At 54.5% G+C, this 14,720-nt stretch overlaps 1 protein-coding gene across 1 annotated transcript; it reads right to left on the bottom strand.

Annotated features, from left to right (window-relative positions):
- Nucleotides 1-5,074: 5,074 nt before the first annotated feature.
- On the bottom strand, nt 5,075-13,614 carry MAPK13 (mitogen-activated protein kinase 13). The gene is made up of 12 exons (XM_019738843.3): nt 13,176-13,614; nt 12,232-12,361; nt 10,961-11,019; nt 8,026-8,134; nt 7,806-7,835; nt 7,355-7,402; nt 7,110-7,224; nt 6,894-6,965; nt 6,256-6,335; nt 5,923-6,001; nt 5,657-5,830; nt 5,075-5,398 (listed from the first exon to the last, which is right to left on the bottom strand). The coding sequence occupies exons 1-12, from the start codon at nt 13,292-13,294 to the stop codon at nt 5,316-5,318; spliced, it is 1,098 nt and encodes a 365-aa protein (XP_019594402.1). The 5' UTR covers nt 13,295-13,614; the 3' UTR covers nt 5,075-5,315.
- Between the last annotated feature and the right edge of the window lie 1,106 nt (nt 13,615-14,720).

Below are 14,720 nucleotides of genomic sequence, written 5' to 3' on the forward strand. Positions count from 1 at the left end.
CCTGGGAGTTCGAGAGCCTATGGATTTTCAGGGGAGCGACACTAAGGGGCAGGCCAGGGCCAGCACGTCTGCTTTCTGCTGTGTCCTCTGCTGCTCTTGATACCAGGCTGGTCTGCTTGGGGCAGAGAAATGACCAGCAGGACCCTGGAACATCATTCATTCATTCCCTCATTCATTCTTTCACAGATATTTGTTCCAAGCAGGGGTTCACAGGTAGGCACTGGGGAGGGGAGGCAGAACCACACACACTGTAGATGCAAGGCGCAGAAGGCCTGGGGCAGAGGAAGGAGGCCTGAGGCAAAGTCTTGAAGGGTAAGGAGGATTTTCCTCAGTCAGGAGAGGGATGGAGGGTCTTTTGCACAGAGGCTCTGAAAGAAGCCCGAGCCTCAGGCCTGCTTAGGAGAAGCGGTGCTGGGACCTTTGCCCCGGGCAAAGATGGCTCTGTGAGGGATGGCTATACGAGAAAACAGGGTCCTGTGGATAAGAACATTTGGGAAGTTCTGGATTAAACGATGTTGAACAGATCGCTTTACTGCAGGACTCGTCAGAGCCATTGTCGTGTGGGAGACCCTGCTCGCTGCGCCATTTGTCATGCGGGGCGGCCTGCGGGGTCTCTGCTCCCGCTCCCCATACAAGAACGCAGGATATGGTGAGGCCAAAAAGGAACACCCACGGAGCCATAGGTAGGGGAGTCATACCACTATATTCTCTCTGGCGGCACTATACTCTCACTGGAGGCTGGATCCACACTGTCCGCAAACCGCCATCCACACTTGCCAGCCCAGCCGCCATCTTCTTGCTAGCCCCCGTTCTTCTCTTCTTCTCTCTCTTCTGCTAGCGTAGCCACAGCAGTTATATTAGTGGCCAATGGCTCACTGGTTACAGCTGACGGCCAACTAGCCACAGCTGATGGCCATGCAATCACAATTGATGGCCATTTACTACCTGAGCCAGCACCTGTCTATGTGAGGCCGAGAGCCTGGAAACTACTCTCTGGGGCTCCGCCCCCACACTCCACCCCTACAGGCTCTCGCCTCACAATCTACGGGACAAGTGTCTTCCACGAGGGGCCCTGTGCGAGGAGCCTGGAGGTGAATGCAATATCCTGGACATAGCCAGGCTCTCTGGGCACAGCTAGGGTTTCTCAGGGCACCACCAGTGCTTCTGGGCACAGCCAGACTTCCTGGACTTCTTAGGGTACCACCTGTCTTCCCGGACACAGCCAGGGTTTCTCAGGGTACCACCAGTACTTCTGGGCACGGCCAGACTTCCTGGACTTCTTAGGGTACCACCTGTCTTCCCGGACACAGCCAGGGTTTCTCAGGGTACCACCAGTGCTTCTGGGCACAGCCAGACTTCCTGGACTTCTTAGGGTACCACCTGTCTTCCCGGACACAGCCAGGGTTTCTCAGGGCACCACCAGTACTTCTGGGCACGGCCAGACTTCCTGGACTTCTTAGGGTACCACCTGTCTTCCCGGACACAGCCAGGGTTTCTCAGGGCACCACCAGTACTTCTGGGCACGGCCAGACTTCCTGGACTTCTTAGGGTACCACTAGTTTCCCCGGGCACAGCTAGGATTTCTCAGGGCATTGCCACTCTCTCTAGGAACAGCCCGACTTCCTGGGCACAGCCAGGATATCTTCAGGGCTCAGCCAAACTTCCTGGACACAGCCAGGGCTCTCAGGGCACTGCCACTCTCTCTGGGAACAGCCCGACTTCCTGGGCACAGCCAGGATATCTTCAGGGCTCAGCCAAACTTCCTGGACACAGCCAGGGCTCTCAGGGCACTGCCACTCTCTCTGGGAACAGCCCGACTTCCTGGGCACAGCCAGGGTATCTTCAGGGCTCAGCCAAACTTCCTGGACACAGCCAGGGCTCTCAGGGCACTGCCACTCTCTCTGGGAACAGCCCGACTTCCTGGGCACAGCCAGGGTATCTTCAGGGCTCAGCCAGACCTCTCAGCGCACTGCCACTCTCTCTGTGCCTCTCAGGGTACCCTGCTGGAACAACAGCGACTCACAATCAAGGTGCTTACATATTCTCAATGGCGGCCAGTCAAGAGGCAAAAGCAAATATCCCCCAGTTCCACTAACAACAGTTCCCAAACAAACAGTCAAGCAGTCCATTAAATTAGGGATGGAAAGCAATTCCCCATAGTCCATAGTCATTCACCAGGGCTGTCCTGGGGGTGAGGGATGACCTTGACCTCACCCTCATCTCCCATGGAGGACTCAGCAAGCGTTACCTCCTGGGACTATAAGTCCTGCATCCGGGCTGCCTGAGCAGGAACCTCCCGGCCCACAGGGCTGCAACGACCTTCGCTTTCTCCGGCCTGTGCTGGTTGGGGAACCATCCACATCTTTCCACCTCTCCACGGGGCTCCATTTCTCCAGCAGCTGCATGGCTTTTCCTGTGCTGGTGGGAGAACCGTCCACGTCCTCCCACCCCTCCACGGGGGTCCAGCTCCCCGGCAGCTGTTCCTCCTGGTCTTCCAGAGACTGAGTGTTCACACACACAAACTGCTCCACCACTCTTGGGAGAGCTTTGGCCGGCACCATACCCTGCTCGCTGCGCCATTTGTCGTGTGGGAGACCCTGCTCGCTGCGCCATTTGTCGTGTGGGAGACCCTGCTCGCTGCGCCATTTGTCATGCGGGGCGGCCTGCGGGGTCTCTGCTCCCGCTCCCCATACAAGAACGCAGGATATGGTGAGGCCAAAAAGGAACACCCACGGAGCCATAGGTAGGGGAGTCATACCACTATATTCTCTCTGGCGGCACTATACTCTCACTGGAGGCTGGATCCACACTGTCCGCAAACCACCATCCACACTTGCCAGCCCAGCCGCCATCTTCTTGCTAGCCCCCATTCTTTCTCTCTCTCCTCCTCTCCTAGCGTAGCCACAGCAGTTATATTAGTGGCCAATGGCTCACTGGTTACAGCTGACGGCCAACTAGCCACAGCTGATGGCCATGCAATCACAATTGATGGCCATTTACTACCTGAGCCAGCACCTGTCTATGTGAGGCCGAGAGCCTGGAAACTACTTTCTGGGGCTCTGCCCCCACAGCCATTAAGCTGCTAATGTGCAGGGTGACTTCCTAGTGTATCCCAGGACTCATGTTCCATGGCAGGCCACACTGCTGTAAGGAAGATGGGAGGCGATGGGTTGATGAGTTTAGAGAATGCAAGGGGCTTTGAATGCCAGGCCAAGAAGTCTGGACTTATTCCTTGGGGCCAGTGAGGCATCTCAGAAGGCAATTAAATGAGGGATTTAGACAGGGGACCCGGGGTAGGTTAGTTACCAGCAAGGTCAGGGCTATGGCAGGACATGACCAGCCCCTCCCATTAGCCACTCCTTCCTTCTTGACACCAGGGTCGCTCTGTGGGAGGGAAAACAGTCCACAGTCATGAGCAGCAGTAAGGAGCTGAGAGAGAGAGGCTAGAAGGGAGGGCAGGTTAGGCAACCCTCGAATCCAAGTGTGAAGTCTTTGGTACAGTGGTCAGGGCTGCTCGGGTTCAAATCCTGACTCCACCACATCCTAGCTGTGGGTATCTGATCTCTCAGGGAGGGGGCAGTGTGGCCTCAAGGTGCTTTTGCTTTCGTTTTTTTAAATAGACATTATTTGAATATCTTAAAAAACTGGACATTATTTTGGGGGGGGCAGTTTTAGGTTTACAGAAAAATTGTGCCGCAAGCACAGAAGGTTCCATATACTACCGCCCATCCCCCCCACCTTCCCCTATTATTAACATCTTGCATTAGTGTGGCACATCTTACAGACGATGAGCCCGTATTGGTTCATTATTACTATTAACCGAAGTCCAGTGTTCTTGAGGGTTCGCTCTTGGTGTTGTGCAGTTCGACCAGTTTGGACAAATGCATAACGTCAGCTACCCACCACTACAGTACCATACAGAATAGTTGCCCTGCCCTAAAAGTGCCCTGAGCCTCATTTTTAACACCTGGAAGATGAGAGCATGAAGCTCCTCTAACCCCCATTGTAGGTTCCCAATTTAGGCCTCTTGACAAATTAAGTGGTACGGAAATCAGTTAAATGTTTCTCTAAATATTACCTGGTAGCTATCAGAATCACTAAGTCGGGTTGAGGGGAGGTGAGGCTCATTCAAACCTTCTAGGGTCTCAACCACAGACCTGCTAAGTCAGGATCCCTGGGGTAGGGCCCAGGAATCTGCATTTTAACCAGGCCCCTGGTGCACGGGGAAGTTTGAGACCCCCTGGGCCCAAGGCAGGAACTACGGGGCTCCTGACTTCTTGTGTAGGGGAATTCGTTCTCCCAAAGTTTTTCAAACCTGAACAGAAGGCTCCTAGCCATTGTCAGAGTAAAGCTTGGCAGAGATCGGTCATTCCCAACAAGACGACGCAGCACAGTTTTCTGTAAGGCCTGGAAAAAGCCTGTTTCTGCCTTCTGCAGCTCCCAGGCAACAAGCCTGCTGTTGTTTCAGATCTCGATTGCTTATCACTCACCCAAAATAATCTGCATGCAGTGTCTCGTCAGCGGCAGCTCTCTGCAGCTTTTTTAACTTAGCGTCCCAACACTTCTGGCTCTGTGACAGAGCATCGGGCCTAGGAAAGGGTGGCCCTCTGTAGTGGGTTGAAGAGTGTTCCCCAAAAAGTCATGTCCACCCAGAACCTCATGATGTGGCCTTATTTGGAAATAAGGTCTTATGGGATTAGGGTGGACCCTGAATTCAACAGCTGGTGTTTTATAAGAGGGGGGGAGCCTATGTGAAAGAGGCGGAGAATGGACTGATGTAGCTACAAGCCAGGGATAACCAGATTCCGGGAGACACCAGAAGCTATGAGGCAAGGAAGGACTCTTCTCTAGAACCTTCTGAGGGAGCACAGCCCTGCTAACACATTGATTTCATTCTTCTAGCCTTCAGAATCGTGAAAGCATACATTTCTGTTGTTTAAGCCATCTAACTTGTAATTTGTTACAGCAGCCCTAGCAAACTAATATCCCACCATTGTTGTAGACCGTTGGCCTGGCTCAGCCTACACCTCTCAGCTCCACTATAGCCAAGAAGGAAAGGACCCCACATACAGGCGATTCTCCAGGTGGGTGTTTAATGTGGCCGGTTACAATCAGAGCTGTTTTCTCCCAGCCAACATCTTTGAATTCTGCCTCCTACACAAGGAAGCGGGGCCCTTCTGTCCTCTGCACGGGAGGCTATCATCCGAGAAGGGTTGGAAACTTCAGCAGTGACAAATAAATATTGGTCCTAGGGGCAGGCGGTGCCACGTGGTGGTCCCCAGGCTCAAGGCTCAGTCAGGGGTTGGCTGGACAAGTCACTGCAGCTTCATGCCACTCCGGCGTCGCGAGTCCTTCCGAGCAATGGGGCTGAAGCTCATAATCTCCTTGTAGATTTGCTCTGAGAAAGGCAGCGTGGTTCGAGGTGGGTCAAGGTTGCTAAGGGCAAAGAGAACCTGGAGCCTCCCCCACAGATACAGAGTGAAGTAGGAAGTCAGCTTGGGGAGAAAGAAACAGATGCAGGAGACAGTATCCACTCAGAGAGGAGGCAGCTGTCTCCAAAGAGAGGGGCTGGCTGAGGTCAGGCATGAAAGTGAAGGAGGCAAAGGAGAGAGAGGCAGCAGGCAGAGAGGAAGGAGCCCAAGCCCCTGGCTCTTACGCTTCCATTCGTCCACTGTGAGCTTCCCATGTTCTAAGGCATCTTCAAACTTCTGGGCCTCTGTCTCCTCCTCCGGGTCCCGGAAGGGTTCAAAGAAGGGGTGGGCGAGGGCCTGCGAGGCTGTCAGGCGCTTGTCCACATCCAGCTCCAATATCTTCTCCAGCAGGTCAGTGGCTGCAGCCAAGAGCACGAGTGTCACACCCAGGCCCAGGAGAACCAGGCCTGCCCACTGGGACAGAACGTAGAGGACAGGCCCTGAGACTTACCCTGGGGGCTGGCGCGTGGGAAGAGCTGGGAGAAATCCTTTTTGGGGCTCTGTGGCAGGGACTGGATGTAGGATTTGGCCTGGAAGACAGAAACGCACTGAGTTACCCTAACTGTCAGCCCCTCAGGGCTCAGGCCGTGGGGTATACAGCAGGGATTCCAGAAAAGCCTCAGCAGGGCTGACAGCTCTAGTTGGAGTCCAAAGTGGGATAAAGGTAAGAGCACCTGCCAGGGCAGAGGGGAGCACCTCCTCCCCCGCCAAAGGCCTGCAGCCCACCTGCCCGTGGTCAGCTGAGCACACAGCCTGAGCCAGCCTAGGCCCATCTGCCACTCACCGCTTTGTCATTCAGCTTCTGCAGGAACTCTGTGCCCGGCACCCCGGTGACTTTCAGGATCTGGGTCAGCTGATCCAGGTCTTGGCAGCAGGTTAAGGGCTTGGCCTCACTCTGCTGGCAGATCTGATGCTGCCCTCCCCGCCAGCCCATCACTGCCACCCAGGCCCTGTGGCGACCACCCACGCTCCAGACCCGCCTAACCTCCTCCTGCTTCAGGAGAGGAGGTTCACCCTTCAGGACTCAGGTCTCTGAGACACTTCCCCCTCCAGGCCAGGGTACCCGTCCCTCCCCACAAATGCTCCTGGATGTGCCGCCTTTCCGCCCTCATCCCCTCAGGCATCTCCCCCACTCTTACACTCTGAGCTGGGCAGGGCAGGCCTCGCATCTTCTCATCGATGCCTGCACTGCACACGCAGGTGCTTGGTTAGTGTGTGCGGTGCCAAAATGTGCGGTATTTTCTACATGGTGGTGAAACGAAGGGGACTAGTTTTCGTCATTTTGCTTATCTGTATTTTAAAATTGTTCTACAGTGAGCGTGTATCACCTCTGCATTAAGAAAAAGAAGAGATTCAAGTAAGAGAGTGTCTGTTGAAGGAATGAATCCCTGGATGGAGTTTGGCTTTTCTAGCAAAGGATACAATCTTTTCCCTTGAACAGTGTTTTCCCGGTCAGCATCTCTGCCATGATACAGCCCACAGACCAGATGTCCACTGCCAATGGAGGGGAGGAAGTGTCACCTGGTCCACTGACCACGACCCCGTGATCAGTCAACCCAGAGTAACCAAGATGGTCTTGGGGAAGCTGCGAGAGAAGACCTTCCGCCCCATGCCCCTCCCAGGCAGCTGACCACTGACCAGTCTGGTTGTAGTGCATCCAGCTGAGGATCACCTCGGGGGCCCGGTACCAGCGGGTCACCACGTAGCCAGTCATCTCGGTGTCTGCAAGCCGTGCCAGGCCAAAATCCAAGATCTATGACTCAGGGGACATAGGGAAGCTCACTGAGGAGAGGAGGCCCTCGGAGCAGCTTCAGGGGAGGGGCGGCTTACGCGGGAGAGGGGCTCACCCTGACCCTGCGCTGACCCCACCAGGGCCCACTCACCTTCAGCTCACAGTCCTCGTTCACAGCAAGGTTGCCCGGCTTCAGGTCCTAGATGAGAGGAGAAAGTGAGCACCGGGCTGAGAAGCAGAGACAGGAGCTTGTCTGTCTCGGCCACTGCCCAGCATGTGACCTCGCCAGGCCCCTTCCCTTCTCTGCACATCAGCCTCTTCATGTGTAAAGTGAGGATTGGACAAGGTGTCCTGTAGAGCCCCTGCAGCTCTAAAATGCTCCTCATTCTCGGGGCCTGAAACGCCCAGTTCTGGGCTTGCTTTGTTTGCAGCAATTCCCCCACAGCAATTCCTTTGAGGCAGGCCTTCCCGGGCTAAGGGTGTGCCGGAAAAATCCACATCCCATGCCCACAAGGACTGTCCCCTCCCTCCACCCGGCCCCATCCCTGGCTGTGGAGAACCCCTCCAGGACTGGGCGGGGCGGTAGCAGGGAAAGCACTCACCCTGTGGATGACCCCAGCTGAGTGGATGTACTGTGTGGGAGAGAGAGAAGGAGAAGCGTGGGTCCTGTGCCCGGCTGCCACACGGAGCGTTTCACGCTGGCTCCGACACCTCCTCCGCCCTCACAGTGTGCTCTCCCAGCCCCCAAGGCCTGGCCTCCCCCAACCCTCAGGTCTCAATGCCAAGGTGCCACCCCCTGCCATCCTCCAAGCCCCCACCCACCTTAAGACCCTTGAGCATCTGATACACCAGGCACTGGATCTTGTCCTCACTGAACTCCATGCCCATGATCTTCTGTAGGTCTGTCTGCATGAAGGGCATCACCAGGTAGCTGCAAGGCACAAGGACTCGGTGAACAGTCCCAAGTCCCACCCAGCCCCGGGTCTGAGCTCAGAGGAGGGGCAAGGAGCTGGGGCAGAGCAGGGGCCTTAGGGATGACCTCTGTATGTGAGAAGAACCAACACAACCACAGCCAGCCAGACCCCCACATGGGCCTCCCGGCTCCTGGCTCCCGGCCTGGCCACAGTGGCCGCCCAGCTGGCAGAGCTCAGGGTGACATTTCAGCCAGAGCGTGCTCAGAAAAATCAAATGGAGCTGTGTTCCCTTTCCTCAAAGGTGCCCTCTCCTTGCCCTCCTCCACGCCCCGCAGAAAGCCAGAGCGGTGAGTTAGAAACATCTGCCAGTGTTTCCTTCTGCTTCTGTCCAAATCCTCTCTGCCCTAGAGGGTCATGCCCCGCTGAGATGGCTCCAGAAACAACCAAAAATGTCTGCCCTTCCGAGAAGGAAACAATAAAACAATTTCCAGGAGGGTGGAAGAAGGAAGGAGGTGGCTAAGCCATTGCACCCTCTTCTGGGATTGCAAAACAGGTCGAGGTCAGCAAAATGTAATCGTTGTTACTCAAGATAGTACCAGCAAAGTCCAGAATAAAAAATGTTAAAGATTGAAAAAAGAACGTTAAAAAAAAACCCAAAAAACTATGTGGTGGAGGCCATCCCCATGAGGCTGTGACTTTTCGAAGCCTTCTTCTGCCTGGCCACACCCCCTCCACCAGACCACACCCCTCCACCTGGCCCCACCCCTCACATGGCCACGCCTCCTCCGCCTGGCCACACCCCTCCGCCGTCGGCTGAGACCTGCTCCAGGCATAATCCCTTCCTGGCCTTTATCTTTCACCTGTTTTTTTCTTCTTGGCCCACAAACTTGCTGAAGTCTCACTGTGCTAGAACCACCTCTCCTTGACCTCGTTTCTCAAGGAACCACCCCTTCTCCCGCTGTCTCTCCCCACCAAACTTTTAAAAAGAATGGTCCATACCTCTTGACCCCACTGCTTTAACTCCCAGTTCTTGACACCCTGCTCCCACCCCACCACCAAAACAGCTCGGATCAAGGTCACCAATAACGGCCCAACAAACACAGCCCTGGCTTCCTCTTTTCCTATTTGACCTTTTACAAAGTCTGACACTCCCTCAAAAGTCTCTGCCAATTCTCCTCTCCCTCTGATTACACGCTCTCTGCTCATCTGCTCATCCTCTTGGACCTTTCTTTTTAACATTTATAGCTTAATCATCAGTATTGTGTCATGTTCCACACTAGCCTGTTTCTGGGCTTCGGAGATTATTCTGACCCAAATCCACATCCCCAGCCCAAACCTTCCTCTCCTGAGCTCCAGATTTCTCGGCAACTGCTGGTTAAGCACTTAAATGTTCATAGGCTCTTCAAAGTGAAGTATCCAAAGGGTTCATTACCTTTCTCCCAAGATTTGTTCTTCCTCCACCTTATATTCCAAGCAGGAACCTGACAGCCCCCGACCTATGCCACCTCTCCCAGCCACCGCATCCCAAGGGTCTCAGGTCTGACCTCGGCATCCCAACACCTCTACTCTATTTAGATCAAGGTCTGGGTCTGGAACACTACCCTCCAGTCTCCCGCCTCCCAAAGCTGCTCCCTGCTCCTTTCTCGCTGCCACCAGAGTACATCCCAAACTCCAGTCTGACCACATCATCTCCCTGCTCGAAACCTCCCTGGACTGGATGGAGGCTGCCTGTGGGATCGAGTCTGGACTCAGCTTCACCAAAGCAGCCGCTGGCCTCCACTAGCCACTGAATTCTCAATAGTGCCCAGACATTTAGCCTCGTTCATGCACCATGGCCTCTGGCCCCACAGTTCCTTCTACCTGGCATGCCTTCTTCTCCTTCCACCCCAGGCAAACTTCTAGCTGGTCCCCTTTAAATTCCAAATGCTAAGCCTAGCAACTGGCATTATAGGAAAAACTTCATTCAAAATGACTGCATTACATGTAAAACAAAAGTATGGTAACAAAGAGGCCTTCAGAGCATTTGAAGTAGCATTGGAAAAAAAAATCCACCTTCCCAGAGTTTCTAAATTTTAAACCAGGCACTGCACTAGCAAAGCCATCCATTTAGCAACTAAATTTTGGGGTTCTGTATAACTGTCAAACACCCCATTAGCCAGAGGCGGCCAAGGCTTCCTGGTCCGAGCTTCAGGCTAGGAAGAGCCCCAAGGTCCAGACCCACACCTGGGCCCCAAGGGAATGGTGAAGTGAGTTGGTGCAAACCCTGTGAGGACCGGCCATGATGTTCTGGTGATGTTAAAGCTGGGTAACACACAAAGCACCTCCCGTATCTCCCCGAAAATAAGACCTAGCCGACCAATCAGCTCTAATGCATCTCTTGGAGCAAACATTAATATAAAATTGGGTCTTATTTTACTATAAGGCCTGATAATATAATATAATATAATATAATATAATATAATATAATATAATATAATATAATATAATATATATAATATAATATATATAATATAATATAATAATATATAATAACCGGTCTTATATTAATTTTTGCTCCAAAAGACACATTAGAGCTGATTTTGGGGGAAAACAGGGTATGTAGCAGACAGCTCTATGCCAGGCAAGAACCCCACAGAGCCCCTCCCACCGCTTCCTGCCTGCCCTTCTCTATACCCTTGGCTGAAAGTATCTCTCTAGAGAGCATCACACCTCAACAACAGCACAAGGACTGCCAGGGCAGGAAGCCCCCTGCCCAGAAGAGAGAATCTGGACCCTCCCCAAGCTGGCTCCAGAGTGATGAGTAAGGCCTGCAATACCCTGGAATCCAGTGCAGCCCAACTCACAAGTCCTGGAAGCTGCGCAGGGAGGAAGCTGGGGTGAAGACGTCCAGGAGCCCGATGACCTGAGGAGAAGATTGCCAGTGAGGGCTGAGCAGCCCCCTCCATGCCCAGCCATACACAGGACCACCCACCCTTTCCTAAGACATCATCTCCAGCAGGAGGCAGGTTCCCAGCCTTCTTGGGAGCAGTAAAGGGGCAGAAGCCGGAGAGGAATCCCAATTGGAAGGGAGCTTTCAGTGCTCAGTGGAGAATTATGCTGGGTAGAAGGGGAGGTGTGCTCACTGCTTCCAAGTCTAGTGTTCAGGGCAAACAGCACAAACCTACTCTCAACTCAAGCAGGGACCCACGAGTGGTGAAGGGAATGAAGGAGGGAACAGGGAAGGGGCCTGCCAGCTAGCAGGCTCCATGCCTTTGACCTTGGGTCTCCCATCACATCCATTCTTGCCTGCCAGAGGGCTGCTTCAGGGCCAGAGGCAAGAGGCCATGGGGAGGGCTGCTGAAGAGGAATGGGGCTTATAATGTGCATTAAAAGTTTGAAACATTATTTTAAATGTTTGCTTTCCAATCTAGGTATTCTAGAGCAAAACCTGTTTGCCAGGTGCAACACTGGGTCACTAGTTTTCCTAGTTGTTTCTATCAGATACCACAGTCTAATGGTTATGCACTGAGGCCTGGGCCCAGGCTCCCTAGGTTCAAGTCCCAACTCTGCCACTGACTAACCATATAACCTATGGGTCTTTTTATGCCTCAGTTTCCCTATCTGTACATGGAAGTAATAGTACTTGTGATACTGTGAGGATTAAACAAGTTAGTTTATGCAAACCTCTAAGAACAGTACCTGGCACATAAAAAGGGCTCAATAAGTATCTATTATTATTATTGTTATTATCAGGGTCACATGTACAAACATTAACCTGGATTCTGGACCCCAGCTCTTAGATCTAGAACAAACTACAAAGTTCCTCTGTGTCCATTTCCTCCTAACAGTGAGATAGGAAGTTTGCACCTCACCAAGCTCATTCTGATCCACTGCCAAGCTACCCTTTGCACCCATGCTGAGAAGTAAGCAGGGCAGGTCCTGCACCCCATCTTAGTAATGAGGCGGGAACAAGAGTTGGAGGAGCAGGGAGGTGGTTCCCCTTCTCCTGGACCTGTCCTGAGCACTGTGTACCCTCTGGAGGCATCTCCTGTGCACACACGGGGGCCCTGTCAGGACCCTGTCTGAGGCTCCCCTCTCCTCCCTGGCTTCCCCAGCAGCCCCAGGCCCAGCCTACGTTCTCATGCTGCATGTGTTTCAGCAGCAGCAGCTCTCGATAGGCCCTCCTGGCAACCATCTCAGACTGGAAGGGCCGGCTCAGCTTCTTGATGGCCACCTTCTCCCCGGACCGCTTGTCGATGGCGGAGCTGGAGAGGCACAGGCACGTCAGCAGGCAGCACTCTCCTGGCTGGGCAGTGCCCACTCCAGGTCCTGGGTGGTGTCTGCCAGGCCACCCTCACCCAAATCCCCACTGGCCAGCAGGCTAGGCAGGGAGAAACGGGTGCCCACTGCCTGAAATGTGAGGGCGCAGCCAGAAGCACTGGGAGTGGGGCTGCCGGAGGGAGCAGGCCGGCACAGAGGTGCACTGCACCTGCGTCAGACACAAGTTCAAGACACCAGAATCCAGAGCCCCAGGGACGCTCACTCTGCAACGGGGAAGACACTTCTCCCTCTCTGGGTCTCAGTGTACCCATCTGTAACAATGGGGATTCTTCCGGAAGAGCTCCAGGGTCCCTGTAAGGTTCAAGTCCTGGAGAACCAGACCCCGTCCTAGTTCAACCCACAGGGACCCCACAAAGCCAGTGAGGAAAGTGAGATGGCGCCTGGGGTGGCCTCAGGCCAGCCTCTACCACAGCCTGAGGCTTCTCACTCATACTGTACTTTGCAGCCCAATCTGCCATCTCCTCCTAGCTCCACAGGTTGGGCTGAGGAAAAGCCCCTGGGAAGGTCTTCCAGGCCCGCGGGGTCCTCGGTCAAGGTGGTGGGCGCGCGGCCCCGGGCACCCAACAGGGGAGGGGACACCCACGGCGGGTCCGGGAGAGCGGAGGAGGTGCACTGGCCGGGCCCCCGCCTGTCGGGAGGCTCCACCTGTGTCCTGGGGCCTGGGTGCCCGCCGTCTGTCCGCCCGGACGCCCGGCGCCCCTCCCCACCCGGGCGGGCTCGCGGGCCCGGGGGTCTCACCACACGGTGCCATAGGCCCCACTGCCGACGTGCGTGGGGGACACGTAGATCTTGGGCAGCTCCCAGGCGGTCCTGTTGACGTCCTGCTTGTAGAAGCCCTTTTTCCGGGGGAGGCTCATCCCGCGAAGCCAATCTCGGTTGTCCCAGCGCGGCGGCTGCGTTCCAGGTCCGCCGGGCTCCCAACACCCGGGCCCGCCCGCGGTCGGGTCCGCTCCCGCCCCGTGCCGGTGGCTCCTCCCCCGCGCGAGGGCGGGGCCGGCCCGCCGCGCGTCCCACCTGCCGGCTCGCCCAGGTGCGCCGCGCGGCCCCGCCCGGGCCTGCCTGGACAGTCTGTGCCCCGAGCCTCGGGTTTCCGCCAGGATCGCAGCCGGGCTGAAGTGGCTGCAGGTGCGCTGCCCTGCAGGAAGGGGTGCTTCCCGGCCGAGGGCTGGCGTGGGGGCTGAGGCTTGATAGACCGAGGGGCTCCCGCGAAGGGCGGCGGGTGGGGAGACAGGGCCTCTCCGCTCTCTGCAGCCCGGGACTCTGCAGGAAGATCTCTCCAGGGTATTGAAGACAATTTCGGAAAAACAAAACCCCACAACATTTGATTATGGAAAGTTTCCAACGTATACAAAAGTAGACAAAATAGCCCAATGCTTCCCACACTTGACTGTGCACACCAATCCCCTGGGAATTTTATTTTAGTAAAATAGAGATTCTGAGTCAGTCGGCCGAGGTGGAGCCAAAGTTCTGCATTTCTAACCAGGTCCCAGGCTCAGAGGGCCTGCGGACCACACTCTGATAGTGGGGTTCTAGTGAACCTCTGTGACCCCAAGCTCTCAGCTTCAATGATTATATCAATTCTTAGTCACTTTTATTCCATCTATATGCCTCCTCCCCCATTATTTTGAAACAAAACCAGGCGTCATATTTCATCCATATTTTTCCTATCTCTAGAAGATAAAGGTTATTTTAAAAACATAACCACAAGATCATTTTTACACCCAGAATTAATAACAGTAATTCTCCAGTCCAGGTTCAAATTTTCAGTTTTGAACACAGTTTTTGCTAGCTTCCCAGTGTCCCAGAGGCAGTGACAAGCCAGGGCCTTCTACCACCTGTGTCTGGTGGCTTGTGCAGCCTGAAGAAAATTCTGTGCTCAAGTGAAAACACATAGGCCTTCTAGGAACAGGGTGGGGGTCAGAGAATGGCCACAGAGGTCCGACGTCCAGCCTGACTTGTCCGACCCCTTGCTGGCCTGGGCATAGGGTTGTAGAAGGAGTAGGGACCACTTGCTTCACCTTGTCAAACAGAGAGAAGATGTCTTGAAGAAGAAAAGGAACTTATTCATGGCCTACATCAAACTGGGGGGCCTCACTAGGGTGTCAACAGGCCTCAAACCCTGTGCCATAGCCCCTCCCACCCAGTCCTTCAGCATGAGACACAGCTGAGAAGACCATTTAGGGTGGAGGTGGGGGGTAAGAATCCCACAGAAATGCCCAACAGGCATTGCAGGCAGGGAATCAGTCTTATTCATAGCTGGCACACTGTAGGATATCAAAGACT

Source organism: Rhinolophus sinicus, chromosome 2 (genome assembly GCF_057876585.1).
Source record: "Rhinolophus sinicus isolate RSI-liver-muscle chromosome 2, RSI-T2T, whole genome shotgun sequence".
NCBI lineage: Eukaryota > Metazoa > Chordata > Mammalia > Chiroptera > Rhinolophidae > Rhinolophus > Rhinolophus sinicus.